This window comes from Clytia hemisphaerica, unplaced genomic scaffold (genome assembly GCF_902728285.1).
Source record: "Clytia hemisphaerica strain Z4C2 unplaced genomic scaffold, Clytia hemisphaerica genome assembly, whole genome shotgun sequence".
NCBI classification, from domain to species: domain Eukaryota; kingdom Metazoa; phylum Cnidaria; class Hydrozoa; order Leptothecata; family Clytiidae; genus Clytia; species Clytia hemisphaerica.
In genome coordinates this window covers 188,220-210,016 of record NW_027103373.1, presented here as the reverse complement: position 1 = coordinate 210,016, position 21,797 = coordinate 188,220, and the positions used below count along the sequence as shown (strand labels likewise).

At 36.2% G+C, this 21,797-nt stretch overlaps 1 protein-coding gene across 1 annotated transcript; it reads right to left on the bottom strand.

Moving 5' to 3' along the window:
• Window positions 1-97: 97 nt before the first annotated feature.
• On the bottom strand, window positions 98-21,200 carry LOC136824039 (uncharacterized). Its single transcript, XM_067080197.1, has 15 exons — window positions 21,175-21,200; window positions 9,843-10,524; window positions 9,178-9,279; window positions 8,731-8,821; window positions 8,357-8,440; window positions 7,924-8,025; window positions 7,397-7,537; window positions 6,868-7,083; window positions 6,629-6,700; window positions 6,286-6,363; window positions 6,031-6,120; window positions 5,718-5,780; window positions 5,401-5,469; window positions 4,586-4,874; window positions 98-4,265 (listed from the first exon to the last, which is right to left on the bottom strand). Exons 2-15 carry the CDS (start codon window positions 10,499-10,501, stop codon window positions 439-441), a joined length of 5,883 nt encoding a protein of 1,960 aa, XP_066936298.1. The 5' UTR covers window positions 10,502-10,524; window positions 21,175-21,200; the 3' UTR covers window positions 98-438.
• Between the last annotated feature and the right edge of the window lie 597 nt (window positions 21,201-21,797).

The following is a 21,797-nucleotide window of genomic DNA, read 5'->3' as shown; positions in this document are numbered from 1 at the left end:
TAAACTTGATGAAGTTCTCATCTAAAGTGACAACTTCACTACTACTAGGACAAGCGATTGAAAATATGACCATGACCAAAACAGTAAAGCAAGCATGGAGCAAAAACACATAAGGATCATTTTATTGAAAAGTAGAAAATAGATATATTGTGAAATGAAATAAATTGATCTAAATTGTAGATATATATACTCTCACGACGATCGAAATAGACTTAAAAAAATTCTTGCGAAAACAACTGGAACTCGTGTTGAGGCGAATCCTTTTTCAGTGACAAAAATTAGATGTTAATTAATTTCTAGTGAAAACTCAAAGAATAGTATGGTTCATTTTCGAATTCCAAAACTTCAATATTTCGGAAAAACTTCCTTCCAGGAACTAAATATGAACTAATATGAAAAGACGTTACACTACTTACAAATGGTCAAAAAATACCAAATTTATTCCTCTTGTATAAGAGGTTGGTGAGTGTTCTCAGCTTCAGCATTTTTATCAACATTATTTGGTTCAGAAGTCTTTATTGCTTCCTCCATTTGAGACAGATTCCCAACAACCGCCTGGGCGGTAGAAGGTGTACTACAATCACTAATGGGCGTGTTGAGAATAGATGTTTCAACATTAGAGGATGCGATTTCCGCTACAGGCTCTTCCATAACTTGAATATGTTGCGCTGTAATAGAGGGTGTTATTATCATTTCAGTAATTGGTTCTGTGCTTATTTCTGAGATCGTTTCGGTGTCCAGTCTAGTTGGTTGCACGTCAGGCTCGAGTATAACATCCTCAGTCGCGGGTATCGGATCAGCAACATTGGAGACTGTTTGCTCAGTGAGAGGAATTTGTATCTCTGGTGCTTGATGGATGATTTGCTGTTGGAAAAGCTGATCTATAGATTGTTGTTGGAGAATTTCTCCAGGGATTTGTGGCTGTTGGGTTTCTGTAGCTATCGATGGTAAAGATTCTTCAGTCGAACAAGCCGTATCTACAATAGATAGTTGACTATTCTCGACTTGTAAAGGAACTTGAGGAAGGACGGTCGCGTTACTGGCAAGTAATTCTAGCATAGCTGTTGCTGCCATATTTGTTGTGGAGTCGATATGCGAGAGATGGGTGGCAGTGGGTGTGGCGACTTCGGGTGGATTCTGAAGGACTGTATCCCCAGTGGTGATCAACTTGGCTGCTTCTAAAAGGCTGTCAAGAGAACTGCCGATGTTTCCCATAGCCGGCGGTGTCGGTACAGGGGAGGGAGGTTGACCTTCGTCTTTACTGGTGGAACTTGTTCTTCGTCGTTTTCGAGGAGACGGCTTGCGGTCAAGTTCGTCCGCATAAGGCACCCGCGTACGCAACACGCGGCCGCTTCGTGTGATATAAGGTGGTGGTTCTTCTTTTGGAGGCTCTTCCTTAGGTATTTTGACTTCCACTGGTTTCTTGGGTGCTTTCGGCTTCATTTCGATCTTGGTTGTGATCTCTTTTTTGATGATTTTGGCAGGTATGGTTTTGGTTTGATTGGGTTGGACAGCGCGAACTTGTGATGACATGCGAATAAAGTCATTAGACTTGATGGTGACAGGAAGAACTTTACTTGTGGTCGCCGTACGAATGGTAGCAGCAGGTGTACTTAAGACATGCGCAGTTGTCTTATTCCCACCCGAGAACAATGCAGGTGTAGTCGGTTTTGTTGTGATCAGATTCTTATTCAAAGAGCTGAAAGAGATACCAGCGGGTTTAGCGGAGAGTTTGGTGTCACTCATGAAAGCGGTACGAGCGATCATTGCTGCTGTCTTTGAACTTACCACTGTCGGTTTTGCAAGGATGGTGCTTCTAGCGTGCTCTTCCAACAGTATCTTCCCACTTTCACTTAACGAGCCTAAAGTGGCAGTTGGTGGACGACTGGTGCGGCTTGTCGGTAAATGAAGCGGTTCAAAACGAAGTTTGTTGCTGTCTAAGGCTCCAGTTGATGCAGCATCTAGATGCCTGGTTTCAGCGGCACTCTTCACTTGTTGGAACGCAACGCCCACTTTACGCGCACTGTTCATGAGCTGACTTTCAGATAGTTTTGATTTCGATAACTCTAAGAGATTTTTGCCCGCGAAGAAGCGGCGATCACCGCTAGAGACAGGAACGCGGATGATTTTGGAGCTGGTTGATAGTGGGATGGTTGCGATGGTTGTGGTGGGGAAGGCGGTGTATGATGAGGATGTCTGTGGAGGTTGTGGGTTGCCCGAGAACTTCTTGCTGACACCTGTCGGGATAACATTGAAGTCGATATCGCTCTCATCAATCACCTCACTATCCTTCGTCCCTTCTTCTTCCATTGCTCGTGGTTGTATCGGTGACATGTCGCTAGTATTCGGGCTAGACGACCGCGCAGTTGGCGAGGAAGGGAGGCTAGACGGTTTAATGGATGAAATATTAACTAGTTGGGCTGCTTTCGTTTTCTGATTTAACACACCGATCAGTTTAATGTCTGAAGCAGCTTTCTTTAGGGTCGAGATTTCCTTGGAACTGCCACTGCTACTCTGAGTAGGGAGGTGCAGTGTGATGGTGGCCGGTGATTTGCCGGTAGAATGCGCAGCAAGCTCCTTTTGTTGTCCTTTAGCATTGAAAACTGAGGATCCTTTGGTTGAATTGGTGGACACCATGATTCCACCAGCTATTCGTTTAACGTTGCTTGGACTTAACAAAACTGTTCGCGAATCAAGATTGGAATTAGACTTGCCGGTGGATAAGACGAATTTCTGTTGAGCAAGGTAGGCTGATAGAGCTGGTACATTGATGGTTTTGGAGTTTGAAGTTGTTAATTGAAGACTTGAAGGTAGTCTTGATATGGGAATGGTGATTGTGATTGGGACTTTTTGTGTTTTGGAATGAAGAGATTTACCAGTGATAGTGGATGTGGAGGTAGTTGGCGAGTTAAGTTTGCTGGAAGACAGACTGGTGATGATGCGAGGTGGTTTCAAACGAGGTGTACGTATCTTGTTCATCTCCTGCTGCATGGCTGACACTTTCTGTGTGAGCGAAAGTGAGTGCGTGTTCATACGTTTGATAGTGGTATTGATCTTACTGCTCCCTGCCACAGCTGTCGGAGAAGGAGTTGTAGAGATCAGCGATTTGCTGTCCAACAAAGAGATAAGAGTAGATTTGTTTTCGATAGTTGATGGTTGAGTGGTGATGGTTGAAGATTGCTCAAAGAGAGGGGATGGCGTGGAAGGTGTGGATACTCCTGGTGATTGGAGGGGAGAACGTCCATGCTCTGGTGTCAACCCTGGTGATGGGACTGGTGAATTTGGTGTGCTCTTCGCAAGCACGGTTGCCAACGTCTTGATATCCTCTTCGGAAAGTTTCTGAAGGATACTTTGTGCTTTTGCAGTAGCGTCTGCTGAGTCAGCACCCATAGTTGTTGGTAAAGAGAGAATCAAGTTTGCCAGATGTGAGGGTAGGTTAGGTACTAATGGATCTTCAGTTGAAGTCTCGATTTCTTGGGAAACAGTTTCACTTTTTTGAATGATTCCTTCTTCGGCAAGTGACATCGGAGAAGAAAGTTTACTGGAAACAGAAGGGGATGAGAGAGGTGTTTGTGTTTTCGATTCGTTGGGCGATCTCTGTAGAAGGGTGTTAGTGGTGGTAAGATTGGGCGGTTTGTTAGTCTTGGAAGATGTGTCAACTGTTGATTGAACGAGACCAAAAGCTGTTGCAGAAGCGGTATTGGCAGTAGTTGCAGTGCTGGTTGAAGCTGTGGTCACAATATTGGGTTGAATGCTGCAGTTGGCCAATGACACAGTGCTGAAAGTGCCATTAGAGTTGGCGATTAAAGGTGTTTGGATGACTTGTGTTGTACCACCACTGCTGGTCAATTGCTGCAGGTACACAATGTTATTGCCATTCTGAAGTTTGACGTGACCTCCAGTAGTACCTGATAAGACGAACGTTCCTGATGAAAGTCGTTGCAGAGTAGCTGTTTGTGCAATTCCACCAGCTTTGTTTTGTAAGGGAGTTGTGAAGCGTTGTCCAAGCAAGTTCCCAGAGCGTTGTGTACCAAGATTGGCAGTGAAGTTCTGCTGTGCCATGTTTTTAGGTTTCTTGGAGACTTTCTTGCGTGGAGCTTTTTCTTTACCGCTTGTTGAAGACCTCTTTTGACCAGCTTTCTGGAGTGCTGCGGGTAAGGGACAGGGCATTTCAGTTGAAATGACGGTTGTGTGAGATATGGAGGAGGGTGTCATAAGATTCTCACTTTGCATCTGAGTGACTGGAATCGGTGTACTGAAGCTCCCTGTAATAAATAAAAAAGATCCAGTTTTTTAATTGAAGCTATCTACAGAAGTAATATAAAAAGTAAACTCTGAGAGAAGATAAAAACTTTTTTTTGATTGTCTTTGTAAAATGTATCCATTCTTAAAAAATCGTCACCTTTTCGGTGTCCTTGTAAACTTCATCCTTACAAATCCCCTCACTTTTAAATACATTTTTTCTTATCTTTACCTGTTTCTCTATCTCCCCTTCCTCCGGATTTAGGAAGGGAGTTTAAATTATGCTTAAGACTAGTAATTCGTTTTCTTTGTTTCCTTTAGAAGCTTTCTTTAAGAGCATTACCTGTTGTCAACAAACCAGGTTTCATCTGTGAAGATGCAACATCAGCAGATGATCCAGGCACAGTGACGTCAAGAGGTGATAGACAGAATGACGCGTCACCACTTGCCACCGTCTGATTTAACTGTTTGTTTTTCTTCTTTTTCTTCGATTCGTCCTTCAGATCAATTCCTGCTTCGATTCCAGTGGCAACTTTTTTCTTTTTCTTACGAGGTGAAGGTGATTCTTTCAATTTCGGGAATGTGCCATTTACTTTAAACAGGTTCTCTTTTAAAAACAGATACAATTGATCCTGAAAGAAAAACAATCAAAGGAGCTAGAAAAAAAAACAAATCAAAGAGTTTGTAAACTTAGAAAATTACTCAGAGCTTGAAAAAGCGAACAATGTCCGAACAAAATTGCTTTTTGTGCCAACCAAAAATCATTAGCCTATTTCATAGGATGTTTGTTTTGAGTACATGATATTTTTCTATGTCACTGCAGTGATTGACTTTTAATGATTGAACTCTTTTGCGAATTGAGATAAGTTTATACATATATAAGTTTTACAAAGAATAATTCATGACAAAAAATAAATTTCTTTAACGTTTCTTTCCCCTTTAATTGAATAGAAAAAAACATGTAACAGATGTACGAAGCCTATGAAATAGGCCTATAATTTTCAAAGCAACCCTGATCGCACTTGTGTCCGACCAACTTTCAAGCCATGTTACAATGAAGAACAGTGCTCCTTTTGTGAAACCGTATCATTAGAATAGCATATTAAGATATTTGATAAATGCAAAGTAATGGAACCATTGGTTTCTCTTTCTACCCACCTGTATCAACTTATCCACCATATTTTGTGACATCCCAAGTGACTTCTTTTGCGAGTTTGTTAGTCGAAGCTAAAAAAGAAGGAAAAGTTACAATCTAAAATCAATACAACAAATCAAATTCTACATCCTAAAAGTTGGGGAAATTTTTTCATGAAAAATGTTTAAGCAAAGGATGAAAATTTCAAATTTCAAAATTGTAGAAATCTTTTTACAAAGAAGACCAAATATCCATTTCCCTGTGTTGGGTTAATATGGGTAGTTCTTGCCAACTTTCGGTCGTTATTTTACGTAAAGTAGGCATGTTCAATCATTCTTACCAGTTCATCGCCACTCTCCATCACAATGAGGCTTGTGTGTACTTTCATTTGCTGACGAAGATTCTGAAAAATATGGAAAGAACATCAACAAAAAGTATAAACAGTATTTTATTACCAAGTGCCACCACTCTGTAACAATTTTCAAGATGTTTTACTTATTTTGAATGTACATACACATCCAACTTAGAAAAACTTGTGCCTCTCCGTTCATTTTTATCCAGGTGGCCTCAGAAAACCTATGGATAAAGGGCTGTATAAATCTGATGAAGACAGTGGCACTTCATAGGTATTTTAAAGTACTGTATATTCTTACCTCTACTTTCTCCAGTGAGTTTGAAGTAGCATGTGTACCAACAAAAAATAAAACTGGACATCTCACTTTACCAAAACTTTCCCAATAACTCTAAAAAGGAAATTAGAGATTTTTGAAATTCAACTATTTCAATGTAAGGACTACATAGTTCCGGAAATACCATCCAGAAAAACAGATGTGCAGTCTTGAATTTAGCTCTTTAAAATCTCATTACATTTGGGAAAATATTTTAAAATTGAGAGAAACAAAAGTTACAGGGCATTCGTCTCCTTCCACAGTTTCATTGGGGAAACCAAGACAAATTACAGCATCTACTTTGTCAAGAAGGGCAACCTAAAACAAAAATAGTATAAAGGTTTGAATCATGATACAAAATGGACATTTAGTGATGTTTTTTACTTTCTTCTAAAATTAGCGAGGAAATTGTAAAAATTGATTGCAACCAATATCAAAGATTCGTTTACAACAAAATAATATGTACAATTTCTAGGCCTCAACTTAAGAAATTTTGTTAGTTAGATTTTTTCCAATAAAGGACTGGAAAAACTTAGCAACATTTTAACTTGAGCCGAAGATTTGAGCACAGTAACAAAAATACCTTCAAAGCTACCAAAGCGCCAACATCCCATCCAAGTAAGACAATGGGACGATTTGCAAACCGAGTGTTGAACTATAGAAAAAATAAAACAAAAATTAATCCTCTATAAATGCATTAATTTTCTTTTGGATTGCAGAACTAGAGGTTTTTAGGTCCATAGATAGGTAATGTTCTTGCAATGAACTTTATAAATAGACATGGGATACTTCTTACTTTTTTTAATAATTAATTCCTCTTACTGTTGCAACATTAGTCCTGACAGCACTGATGCAATGTTCTAGATAATGCTTCACTACATATCCTTCCTTCGTCATATAAGCGGGTGCGCTAATTGGCACTGTTTTACCAAAATTTAAAAGTTGATAATTCCAAAACCGATTTCTTTTGGTCGATTGGTGAGGCACGCTTGGACCACTTGGTATGTTGATGATAAATGGAAGTGATGGGAACTTTTCCTAACAAGTTAAAAGAAAAAATTTTAACATTGTTATATATCCACATAAAAAACATTTCAATTAATTTCTGTTTCAAAAAAAGCAATTAAATTTTCAAGGAAATTTAAAACATCCATCAGTGTGATATGATACAAGTAGCAGAAATTTTGTTGAAATATTTGTATATTAATCTTGAATATCCTGACATACATATTTTAAATATAATAACATTGTTATGAAATGTACTTCATCTGATCCAAAAATAGTGAAGATTATGCCAACTAATAGTGTCGTATTTTCAAACATAATGAATCAAACAAAAAAGTATTCTTACAATGTTAACTTTAGTATGCAATCCTACAGCTGGTTCCCATGATTTTTTCAATCGGAAACCAAGATTATTTAAACCAGCCGTTTGTTCTTTTTCCAAAGTAGCTTTGTTGTGAAGGAAAACACGCTCAAACAAGGATGGGACCTAAAAAGCACAATGCAAAACTAAGGCAATATTTAAACAATTTTATTTTTGTCGAACATAACCAGGTCATATTCTAAAAAGGCTGGGCAGCGTCCGTTGATGGCCAAAAAGGGCACTTTTTCTAGTGTTTTCTCCACTGAAAAGGCTGTTTTTACCAAAATTTTAATAATTTTAGGAAGGGCAGCGTCTGATAGCCGGACGCTAAAAGGGTGTGCAAAATGTGACTTGATAACGGGAGTGGGAAACAGTAGTGCTGTTGGGGTCCATTTGTCAAATTTGCAAATTACTGTTAGAATACCAAGTGTTTTCTGAAATTTTGATAAAAAAAATTCACTAAATGAAATAAATTCGAAAGAAAATAATTTCCAAAGCAAACTTATCAAAACCTTTCTCTTGACAGATTGAAGTATTTCCAAATAGCACAAGAAGAAGGAGGAACACAAGCCATCTATCATGATACCATGTAGCCACCCAATGAGCTTGGCATTCTAGAAAGTAAAAACTCACTGTTGAAAGATTGTCTTTTTTTTAAGTACAGGTAATATGTTTTGAAAATCAAGACTATATTTACTTCTGGTTCTTAAAGTTTTATGCCACTTGTATTCATGACAATCATTAGCCAATAGGATAATAATTCTTCATTTTAACAACATAAGCAGCTATGAGGCTTTCAGCGCAGAAAAAATAAGCATGTATAAAATGTTTACGGGACGTATGTAGAATTTGAAAAAAACTTTTTAAATAGTTCAAGGCATTCTTGAACAAGGAAAAAAATCTGATATAAAAGTTTCATTCAATTTTGTTATCAAAATGTCCTACCCATAATGCTGTAGCAAATGCTTTCCTCACACGCTTTGTTGCTTTGTCAAGAGCAAGTTTTCTGAGTACTGGCTCGTTTGAATGCTATAAAACAAAAGTATGTTTATGAGTTTAAAAGATGACAAGAAGAAAAGACTATGATAGAATTTCAACAAAAGTGTGTTTAAGAATCTTTATGGGTTTATACCAACAAGAGGACAATTTAGAAGATAACAAAAAGTTAGGTATAGTAGATCGAATTTCTTCATTACAGATATCATTTCTTCATTACAGGAATTTAAAATAAAGAAGAATTTCTTGAGGCAAAAGAACTCTCTATTAAACATTTACAGTATTTTTGTTTAACCCATTACAAAATGAAGCATCGTCCTTACCATGTGATGAGTAAGTTTTGCAAGTTGATAATTATTAATAGCACTGTAGACCAGATCAAATAGCTTGGCCTGGTCCCTAGACCAACTTCCCCTGTAAATATAAATTTTACAAATAAAGATTACTTGATTGACGATTCAACATTTTGGAGAGACAGAATTTGAATCTACCAATATCACACTGTATCAATTCCAACCATCCTAAATCCATTTTTTTAAGAACCTACCGCCTGAATCTACAAGGCGGTTTAAAAAAAATTGTCATATTGAAGTCCAGCAAAACTTGATGTAAAAAGTAGTCTTAATAAGGAAATCTAAAGTTTCAATCAAGGACTTAATTTCTTTAATCAATTAGTAACTTGTTGAGTTAAAGGCCAAAACTTTGGACTTTTTTAAGGCTTTTATTTTGAAATAATTCAAATTCAAATCTTAGACTTTTTTGGAACCCACCTAGATATTTTTTCTTCTTCGTTTTTCTCAACATCTTTCCATAATGAATTCAAATACGTTTCAACTTCATTCATCACGTGACGTCCCCTACTGCTGTCATACCTAACATAAAATAAATATTTTTTTATTAAAGAGACGTTTTAATTGGATAGAAGAAACACTGTGTCATTAATTAATAATCAAAATTTTTGTAACAATACCAAATTTTCAATCATCCTATGTGTAAGTTATACTGAGTTATAGAGATTATAAAACTGGACTTATAAAATGTTAGTTTGTCAACATTGGACTGTCCTTACCTGCAGATCAAATAAATTTAATTCCCATTTTAAAAAAGAAAATTGTTTTATTCAAATCAGAGAACATCTATTGTGTCTCTGTTTCATCTATACTAACCTTAAGAATTGGGAATTCCCTTCAAGCTCTTTCGCTTTTATTTTCTTTTTACCCAAATGTAAATTGAACTTTAATAAATTGTAGAAATAAAGTTTTTTTCCAACTGACCCACCACCAAAGTCTAGGGTCGAGTGACAGCAAACCAACATTTCTAGTCCAGCCTTTTCATGTTAAATTAAAATTAACACAACATCACACAACCTTGCAAACTTTTATAGAAAACAAAAAAGTACCAAGGGTTTTCAACAATAAAGACAATAATTACTCACTTGACTAGGGGAGATTCTGGTTTGTCAACACTCATAATATCAATATCACCATCATTTTTAGTTGTCTTTTTGCCCTTAGTTTTATTGATTGGTACAAGTTTCAAGATTGAGGCTGTAGCAATGCCGATATTTTCATTTTCATCCTTGCTCAGAGAAAACGGTCTAGCATAGGAATGATCATCAATAATGAAGTTCAAAAGATTCTCTTTATCTTTAGACGTTAGTGTGAACATTGGATCAGGCATCTCTTGCACATTTTCTTGAGTTTCCTCCTCTACTTTAACATCTTTTTCTGTGTTAAATGAATTTTCTAGCTTTGTTGAAGGTAAATCATCTGTGTCAATGTCTACAATTATTTCTTCATCTTGCTCTAATAAAATTTCCAAATCTTGATCAGATTCAATGTTTTGAAGCTTCTCTTGGATACTCTCCTCCTTTATTTGCAGTTTGTTCAACTGCTCTTGAGTACTTTTTTCTTTTTCAATTTTCCCTTTTTCACGTCTTTCCTTTTCAATTTTTTCTGTTGTAGACTTTTCTATTTCACGAGGCTGGCTCTTTTTTGGGGTTTGCTGCTGGTTTGCAGATTCTTCAACAAACATCAAATCAGGAGCAATGGATGGAATCTTCTCTAAAAACTCATCGTCAAAATAGTCTACCATTTTCAATATCTGTTTTTTATCCCCTATAAATAAACAGTAGAATAAAAAAGTATAAATTTTTTACACATTAGTGAAGCAAAAATCAAATCTATTGCTGTTTTTAGTACATAGTAAGAAAAGGGATCTGATCCTCCCTTTCTTGGCATCTCCTCGAACATTTAAAAATGCCGATCCTACACTCGATTTTGGACTTTCAGACTACTCTAACAGAAAACTTCCTTTCATGAAGACCAAGTTTCATAACAGTGCTTGAAAATAATCTGCAATATATATGTAATCTCTATTTAAAGATCGAATATTTTATCAATTATCAGGGTTTATTTGGGAGTAGAGAGTATTTTACATATCTTTTAAAAAGGTTTACTAATTCTTTAGATATATATAGTCAAAAGTTTAGACATTAGTGAAAACCTATTTCTTTGATCAAACATTGACACATCCTTTTCCAAATCAGATACGCGTGGCCACCATCCCTCTAATTTCGACACCCTTCTTTAGAGATTTTTTTTCCATTGGCGAAAAAAACTTGTAAAAAGTTCATGATAATAAAGAAATAGAGATAGGAATAATGTGAAGCTCAAAATCACTGACGGAATCTTTTGTTGCTTACTGTAGCAATCAGAGAGGAAAGAATCTTTGTCCATCGTGATTACAACCTTCATATCATTCCTATCTATTTCTTTATTAGCATGAACTTTTTACAAGTTATTTTCGCTAATGGAAAAAAAAATCTCTAAAGAAGGGTGTCGAAATTAGAGGGATGGCGGCCACACGTATCTGATTTGGAAAGGCCGTGGCGACAAACAAGATTGGCTGAATCAAATGCTCTTTTCGATCAAATTACACGTGTTGAGCTCAACGAGCTGGACAGATGAATATCATCAAATCAAACTGAAGTATACTGACTGAAGTAAGTAAGTAACGCTGAGGAGTTGACACAACACATTTACATTGGCAAGTAATCCCTGAGAGAAGTTTATACTATGAAATTTGCAACAAAATCAAAAGTGGTCTCTTCTACTAATTGCTTCCTGACAACGTTGTGCTTCCCGGCACTCTTTTGCAGTTGTTTATAAAATTTCCACTAATGAAATTGCCACATTTCACACAGACCTTATTTTTGGCACATGTGGCATGGCCTCTCAAGTGCCTTGCACGACAGGTAGCTGTAAAATCTCACCCTTCATATATTTTTGTTTCAATCCATGATCCTAAGGCTTAGGTTTTTTCTCATCTTCAATTTTCTGAGGAAAGTGGGAATTTGATGCAAGAGTCGGTAGTGTAAAACGCAGGTCACAGGTCACAGGCCACATGTTACAGGTCAGAGGTCAACAAAGTGCAGACCGGAAAAAAGATAATAAGATCATAACATATACATAACATAACATCAATACATAACGCATTAAATTACAAAAAAGTAATACATGTTATTTAGATATTATAAAATGACAATTGAATAGAATAACAACCTAGTGACACTTACTTACAAAAATAATGACAAAATCATAAAATATGATGCAAGACAAAAGCACGAAAAATATTTATTATACAAAATGTGATGTGGATGGTGTGAATGGATAAATAATGGCACCAAACAGAAGCTTGCAAGGTCCCTAAGAGAGTGGTTTTAGAAGGATGGAACTAATTAATTATTCAGTTATTATTTTAATGTCTAGTCTTAATGACAATTTTTGACAAAAATATTAACAAAATCATAAAATCTGATATGCAAGAAAAGACAAAAACACGAAAAATATTTATAATACAGAATGTGATGTTGATAGTGTGAATGGATATAAAACGGCACCATACACAATTTAACAGTCTCGCCATCTCCACTGTAGAGGCGGTAGGTAAAAATGCTCACTTTAGTACTGTGGAAGGTTAGAGAAATGTAAACATTGCCATTTTTTTCTTTCCTTTAAAGATAATGTTTTAGATATTTGAACATAATATTAAAGGGACCCCTCGCTTGTTTGTGATCTTTAGGAAATCAAACTATATTGGTCCAAAAACCCCTAACAGCATATTCAAAGAACATAAAACTTACTGCTAGGTCCTGTAGAAATATCGAAAAATTCCTCTGAAAACAGTATGGCGTCTCCGCCTGACTGAAACTAACACAACCAGGGCTCATTGGGAGTTCTGAAGCCGATACCGATTCTCCATAAACCCTCAACTCGACACCAAGCAAAGGGTTTTTCTTAAGAGAAGAGCGCGGATTCTAGACTGTTCGAATTAGAGCTGGCCTCTACACTCGTACTGTAATTTCCCGGTGCATTTGTGTCGACAACTCGGTGCGACAAGAGCGCGAGAAAATTCGAAGGCCTTCAGAAGTCATTTGAAATTTCTGAAAGTTGAGTGAACATCAAAATTTATAATTTGTAATTATGGATCGAAGAAAGAGTTTAGTGTGCTAATACTTTGGGAAGTTGCTTTTCATATGATTATGAAGTGAGTGTCTTGTTATCATTTTTAAGCGAGGGGTCCCTTTAATGACAATTTTATGTATCTCTCCTGAAAATTTCACAAAAATTCATCTAGAGGAAAAGAAGTTATGATTAAAAGGAGTTCTTTACCTACCATTTCTCTGCTGGGTTTTCTTATGAGAACTGGATTTTTACCTACCATTTTTTACGGGGGAGAGTGAAGTTTCCCGTGGTTGCCAAAATCAAAACAATGGAAAATTGTTCATACGCGTGCGCAGTCGACACTGTTAAACGGTGTTAATGACTTAATGACAATTTTTGACAAAAATATTGACAGAATCACAAAATATCATGTCTTACAAGATAAAAACACCAAAAATATTTAGCATACCGAATGTGATGATAATAATATGGCTGGATATAAAATTACACCAATCAGAAGCTCGTGAGTTCTCTGAGAAGGTGGTTTTAGAGCGATGTGTTTTATTATATGTAACCATCATATAACATTACAAACATTACAATATGTAATATACCTGTTATACGTATAATATGGTTTCAAATATTTTCTGGTCTGCGTTATACACGGCGCAAACTGCGAAAGATTGATAAAAGTACATGGTTAAATTTTGATGTTTGAAATGGTTTTATATGGATGAAATTGCTTGACAATATGTTTTTGATAATTCTTTGTGTTTTCCAAACATTTTCCTCTGCAATGACATTGATTAGAGTCAACCTGTCATCACTGAGCTGTGACCTGCAACCTGTGACCTGCGTTTTACACTAACCCTGCGAGAGTTAGATTGTCAACAAAGTGCCATAAAAAATTATTGAATAAAAGAAGGAGCTTAATCTTAAATATTTTTTTTTTGAAGAATTGGTGCAAAAAAGTGATACATGGAAAAGTTTCATTTTTATTGGTTTACTTATATAAAAATGATTTGCAAAAGAACTCTACATGCAAAAACAGCAAAAACAGACCCTGTCAGACACACATCATGAAATTGCGCCCCTGTCAGATCAGGCTTAGATACCCTGTCAGTAATTCTGCAACACTGAAAAAGGTACCCTGAGCAGCGGCACGTCCCCGTACCTATTCATAGTGTCCTCCCCCCCCTTTATAAAGGGGGGGGATTCTGATTTTGGCCCTTTTTTGAAAGTATGGGGGAAAATGAAAAATTTGAAATTTGCTGGGGGAAAAAAAAGAGGGGGGAAAACCATAAATTTAGGAGATTTTGACTGGGGGAACTTCACTGATCTCAAGGTGATCTTGTTGCAAAACCTGTTTAAGCAATAAAATCAGCAAATCTTTTGGGATAAACCAACTTTTCAATACAATTTCATTTTTCCAGCACTTTCAAGGCTATTTTTTCAAGCTTTCCAAAATTTCAAACTTGATTTAAGGCATTTTTATGTTTACCATATGGGGGAACCGCAAAATCTTCAAATAGCTGGGGGAATTCAAAAAAGAGGGGGGAACCGAAAAATTTTGAAATATGGTGGGGGAAATAAAAGAGGGGGGAATGGAGAAAAATTTTGATTTTTAGTGGGGGGAACCAACCCAGGAGGACACTATGCTATTTTTGCCTAAGTGCCCCCCCCCCGGGCCTATGACCCCTCATTTTCTTTCTTATAGGATAGGTTTTTTAAAAAAAATTAAAATTTGAAAAATCTTCTGGAGTTGCTAATAGACCTTTTCGCCTTTCCATCTGCCATCTTGAATTGTATGCAAAAATACAGGAACTAAAATGCTGTGGTTGGATTTAGTTAGAAAGTATGCAAAACATTTGCAAGTTTACACAAAGATTAAAAAGACAACACAGCATCTTATAAATAAATATTATAATCATTAGAACAATAAAAGATGGATTTTTTTAATCCAAAAAGAAATATTTACAGAATAACAAAAGCCTTTTAGAAATTTGTTCTTAAAGACATAGCATATTTTGTTTTCATGCCATTAAAAAACTCCACAAAGACGGAGTACACACATCAAACTTTCAAAACACCCAAACTGAAAGCAGTAATTATGACGTCACACATCATCAATGTTTTGATTTGATAATTTGGCGGCTCCCAGGAGAATAATTTACCGTCAGCCAAATAAGGATTATTTTTTACCTTAGCGGTTGATTTTTCAATTTGAGTTTATGTCTAATGTTATGGTCTTTTGAAGTGCTTGTTCTAAGAGATGAGTGAATATAATTCGCCGTGTCAATTCAAGACAGACTTAAGTCCATTTTTTCGAAAATTGACTTAAGACCATAACCCCCTATTTCAGCATGCACGCTTTCCAAAAACAGCCTTAAGTCCACAGAATTCTAATGGGAAAGAGGTGTATTTTGCAATTCAAAAAAAATAAGAATTTAGAATGTTCCATAATATATCAACCATAAACAGCCTTAAGTCCTAAATCTTAGGGCAAATTTTAGTTTCTATGAAGCATTGACATGAAATGTGTAGCCTTAAGTCCAACACATCTCAACCTTTAAAGTCAATTATCTCAAAATGGAAAAAATGGACTTAAGGCTGTCTTGAATTGACACGGCGAATTGTTTTTAGTTTTCAAGAGAAGCAAATTTTTAAAATCTTTCTTCTACAAGATTACACTTTAATATAATGCCAATTATGCATGTAAGTTTTATATTAATACTTTCTTTATGCATATGTTTTGCATACTTTCTAAGGAAATTTCACCACGGCAATTTGGCCACCATAATTTTTACATACAATTCAATATGGCGGATGGAAAGGCGAAAAGGTCTATCGAGTGGAGTTAGTCCACAGAAATGTTTCATTTCGTGACACACATCTTAGAACTAACTTTTTTTGGTGGAAACTCGCGAATTAGCATATGTAGATTCCAAAATCAAAAAGTTTCCAAGATATTATCGTGCAAGTAACGAGTAATTGGCGATTTTTTGCGTTTCCAGGCAAAACTGCAAGACCTGGAAATTCATGATTTTTTTGGGGGGGGGGTCTTCAAATTAAAAAAAGACCTATATCACATGATAGAGCTCTTCAAACTGAGCAAAAAAATGTATTACACCAAAGTCCCAACTTCTCTAGATCAAAAGTTATGGGCATATTTGTGGTCAAAAACTGATGGAAAACAGGGAATTTCCCCACAATCTGTATTAATTTAGGCGGCAATCACAAATATCTTCGTTTCGCGTCGCCCGACCGACTCTTGAAAATTGAGTAAAATTGAGTCGGAGAGTCGGTAAATTTTTCGGACTTTTTGTTTTGATGACGTTTTCTTTGCTCAAAAATTTTATTTTTGTCGATTTTTGTGAGCGATTTCTAGCGCATTCGCAGCATTTTAACTTTGTTTATCATTACACGTGCCATTATGTGTCAAAGGTCACAGACCACCCTGCATATGCCCCGGACAGTCCGGGGCAAATGTCTGGGGTCTGAAAAAAATAACTTTTTCCCCGGACCTACGTCCGGGGCTCCAATTTTTGCGCCATAAACTTACCCCGGACGTATATCGCCGAGCACACTTTAAACCCCCGGACATTTTATCCAGGTCTAAAACTCACCCCCTCACGCCCAAATTCCGAGATTATGTATGTGTGTTTTTCAGCGACGGAGACGGTAAGGTTCTACTTACCTTTCTCTGTCTGATCAGGATCCATTTTTCAGCTTTCGGCTAGATTTTAGAATTTGATTGCTGAACAAACCACGCTTGAGATTTAAGGTTCAAATACACACACGAAACGCCAAAATCAGGACATTACAAGATCTTTTGGAAGACGGCGTTTGTCCACGGAAGAATATTTCAATGAATTAGAAAAAAGCCCTCGCGGTCAGCGATTCTATAAGGGCTGTCTGGGGCGTCCGGGGTAGTCTCTCAAAAACAAATAATACGGACCGCGGGCACGCATCAAAAAAACCCCGGACTGTCCGGGGCATAGGCAGGGTCGTGGTCACAGTGTTGTTTAAATCTCATAATCTGAAACCACGCAAAACATACACGCGATTGGGCCTCCCCTGCTGCCTCAGTTGACGCCCTTTTACCTTTTACCGCCTCACAGACCAATTTCAAGAAAACCCGAAAATTTTTACTACCGACCGACTGACCGATTCACTTTTTAAATCCAACGAGGACGCGAAATTATGGCGCGCCAAAGCGGAAATAAATACTATCTTTCATTTCGCGACACTATCTTTATTTCGCGGCACTATCTTTCCGGTTAGTGTAAAACGCAGGTCACAGGTCACAGGTCGCAGGTCGCAGGTCACAGGTCAACAAAGTGCAGACCGGAAAAAAATAAGATCATAACATATACATAACATAACATCAATACATAGCGCATTAAATTACAAAAAAGTAATACATGCTATTTAGATATTATAAAATGACAATTGAATAGAATAACAACCTATTTTGACATAGTGACACTTACTTACAAAAATAATGATAAAATCATAAAATATGATGCCTAGCAAGACAAAAGCACGAAAAATATTTATTATACAAAATGTGATGTGGATGGTGTGAATGGATATAAAATGGGACCAAACAGAAGCTTGCAAGGACCCTAAGAGAGTGTTTTAGAAGGATGGAACTAATTAATTATTCAGTTATTATTTTAATGTCTTAATGACAATTTTTGACAAAAATATTAACAGAATCATAAAATATGATGCAAGAACAGACAAAATAACGAAAAATATTTATAATACAGAATGTGATGTAGATAGTGTGAATGGATATAAAACGGCACCAATCAGAAGCTTGTGAGGTCCCTAAGAGAGTGGTTTTAGAAGGATGAAACTAATTAATTATTCAATTGTCATTTTAATGACTTAATGACAATTTTTGACAAAAATATTGACAGTATTACAAAATATCATGTCTTACAAGAGAAAAACACCAAAAATATTCAGCATGCCGAATGTGATGATAACAATATGGCTGGATATAAAATTACACCAATCAGAAGCTCGTGAGTTCTCTGAGAAGGTAGTTTTAGAGCGATGTGTTTTATTATATGTAACCATCATATAACATTACAAACATTACAATATGTAATATACCTGTTATACGTATAATATGGTTTCAAATATTTTCTGGTCTGCGTTATACACGGCGCAAACCGCGAAAGATCGATAAAAGCACATGGTTAAATTTTGATGTTTGAAATGGTTTTATATGGATGAAATTGCTTGAGAATTATGTTTTTGATAATTCTTTGTGTTTTCCAAACATTTTCATCTGCAATGACATTGATTAGAGTTAACCTGTCATCACTGACCTGTGACCTGTGACCTGCGACCTGTGACCTGTGACCTGCGTTTTACACTAACCGCTATCTTTCATTTCGCGAAACTATCTTTATTTAGCGGCACTATCTTTCATTTCGAGAAACTATCTTTCATTTCGCGGCACTATCTTTCATTTCGCGACACTATTTTTCAGTTCGCGACACTATTTTCCCAAAAAAACATTATCTTAATTGAAACAATACTATCTTTTTCACAAGATACTATCTTTATTATGGAAGCCGAGAAGTGCCATCGACAAAAAAATATTTAATTTTAGAAAAAAAAAATTTAATTTTAGTAAGAAAAAAGTACACTTACTTACAACTTTCGTTTTCATACTTCCTGGATTTGTCTTTGGATTTGACTTTTGTTCAGACCAGATTATTTTTTTGCACCAATCCACAAACAATTCAAGTTGACAATTATTTTGGGCAAATTTGGGCCAAGAAGGGCGCAAAAAATGCGGTTTTTCAGGATTTGCTCAATATTTCATACCTTTTATTTATCGGGGAAAAAATGTCGAAGTTTTATTTCGTCATGGAAGAAAATCGTCACCTAGAGGTATTTTCGTCACTTTTCCCCGACCAAATTTACAATTTAGTTAGTCACTATTACATGACTAAACTGTCCAAATGAAATGGTTTTCTTCACTTAGCTCGAAAATAGATCTTGTAATTCGACGTTTATAAAACACAAATTTCGGTTAATAAAAAAGGTGTAAAAAATTTGGATTTGAAGTTTGGTTGGGGGAAAAATTGAGTAAAAGTTTTTGGTCGGGAATAAAAAAATCGGGTAAAAAAGTTTTGGTCAGGCGAAACAAAAAAAAATTCTTGTTCCCGGAAACCGGCCGGGTGAAAAATTTTTTTTTTCTGACCCGGCCGCAAACTTTCGTTCGTTAGTAGTCCGTACTTGTTGTAATTTAGGGCATAATTTATGCTGTGTTTATACATAAAAGTTATTCTTAAACCTTATTTCAATGAGCCATAAATTATCAAAAATAGCAACAAAAAAATTATTTTCCGGCCGACCGCATGATAACTTTTTTCCTTCACCCGCATTCCGGAAACAAAACATTTTTTATCATTCGCCTCAGGTGATGAAATGTCTGGAATAAATTTTGTTGGGGAAAAATTTTGTCACCCCGTCAAAATTTTCGTCACTTTCCGCTGACATTTTTTCCCATAATAACAACATAGGTAAAAAATTTTCTGATTTTTTGCATAAAAGTAGAGTATCATAAATAGGTACGTAACGGTTGCGTTACATTTCGGTAACAAAAATTAATGTACATAACATACCGCGAAAAGCGCTAAAATTAAAACCCGCGAGAAGTAGTTCCAATAGCAATAAGGTATGTTTGAAGGTTTTAATTTTTTTTTACTAAAGTTAAATATATTTTTCCCAATTTAAATTTATTTTTCTAAAATTAAATATTTTGTTTCTAAATTTAAATTTATTTTTTAAAATCAAATATTTTTTTCTGAATTCAAATTTATTTTTCTAAAATTAAATATTTTTTTATTCTAAAATTAATTATTTTTTTCTGAAATTAATTATTTTTTTCTGAAATTAAATATTTTTTTTGTCGATGGCACTTCTCGGCTTCCATAAAAAAAGATAGTATCCCGTAAAAAAGATAGTATTGTTTCAATTAAGATAATGTTTTTTTGGAAAGATAGTATCGTTTAAAAAAAAATAGTGTCGTTTTAATAAAGATAGTGTCGCAAAATAAACCAGACCCCCGCGCTCGATAGGATCGATCATCGGAACGGCTCGATGACGGATCGATATGTGATCGATGGATTACTTATCGATCCGGATAGGAGATCGATAGAGGATCGATACTCAGGATTTTTTTAAGCTTATGATTAGTTATCGATCTATCATCGATCTATCATCGATCTTTTATCGATCTTATCGACCCTATCGACTCTATCGAGTATATCGATTCGTCATCGATTGTTAATCGATTCGTCATCGATGCATAATCGATTTATAATCGATGACGAATCGATTAATGATCGATGACGAATCGATTAACGATCGATGACGAATCGATTAACGATCGATGACGAATCGATTAGACGAATCGATTAACGATCGATGACGAATCGATTAACGATCGATGACGAATCGATTAACGATCGATGACGAATCGATTAACGATCGATGACGAATCGATTAACGATCGATGACGAATCGATTAACGATCGATGACGAATCGATTAACAATCGATGACGAATCGATTAACGATCGATGACGAATCGATATACTCGATTGAAATACTAGCTCGATAATGGATCAACGAAGGATCGATACTCAAGACTTTTTAATGGCTGAATCTTCCATCGATCTCCTATCCGGATCGATAAGTAATCCATCGATCACATATCGATCCGTCATCGAGCCGTTCCGATGATCGATCCTATCGAGCGCGGGGGTCTGGAATAAAAGATAGTGTCGCGAAATAAAAGATAGAGTCGCGAAATAAAAGATAGTGTCGCGAAATGAAAGATAGTGTCGCGAAATGAAAGATAGTGCCGCGAATTGAAAGATAGTGTCGTGAAATGAAAGGTAGTGTCGCGAAATGAAAGATAGTATTTATTTCCGCTTTGGCGCGGCATACGAAATGAAGATATTTGTGATGATTTGAAACGCAAAAAATCGTCAATTACTCGTTACTTGCACGATAATATTGTGGAAACTTTTTGATTTTGGAATCTACATATATTAATTCGTGAGTTTCCACCAAAAAAAGTTAGTTCTAAGAAGTGTGTCACGAAAATTGTTTTCTAGCCACTTTTTTTTCGATCTCAGCCAGGGGGACTAAGTCAAGTGGGAGAGTGGGAGTCTGCAGTCCTGACCTGAACTGTAAAGATTAAAATTCTATTATACTGCCTGTGTTGAAACATATTAAGGAGTGATTCAGTGTAGCTACTATGTAAAGGAAACCTTAATAAACTTACCCCAGATGATGACCTATACATTCTGCTCACAGCTCCCCCTGATCTGTAAAATAGGCAGTCGGCATGAGCTGTAAAATGTTATGTTTGTATAGCGTGATTAACACATCAGCGACAGATAATTTGCTATTACCGTAATATCGCTCCCCGACGATATTTTTCGACCCGACTGTCAAGATTTTTTTCCGTTTTCATTTTCCATTTCCGATCCTGGGATCAAAATCGGGATATAATGCATTTATATGTACCCGATTCGGGCTTAGAATATAAATTTCGGAATTAATCACCACGAGGTGACCAAAATGAACTTAGCATCGGATTCAACATTGGATTCAACATTGGATTCGCCATTCTAGCATTGGATTCACTTTACCGGACAGTATCTTTTTCGGACAGCATTCTCTGGTATTCAAAACTACAATGGACGTTACCTGTGTCTACTAGCTATCACCTAGTGAAAAAATTAAGTTCATACCTCCTTTTCCCTAGGAGGAGTTTAGTGGAAACCACTGCTGATTGTCAGCATTGGATTCAAATTTCCAGCATTGGATTCACTTTACCGGACAGTATCTTTTTCGGACAGCATTTTTAGATCATTAAAACTATAATGGACGTTACATGTGTCT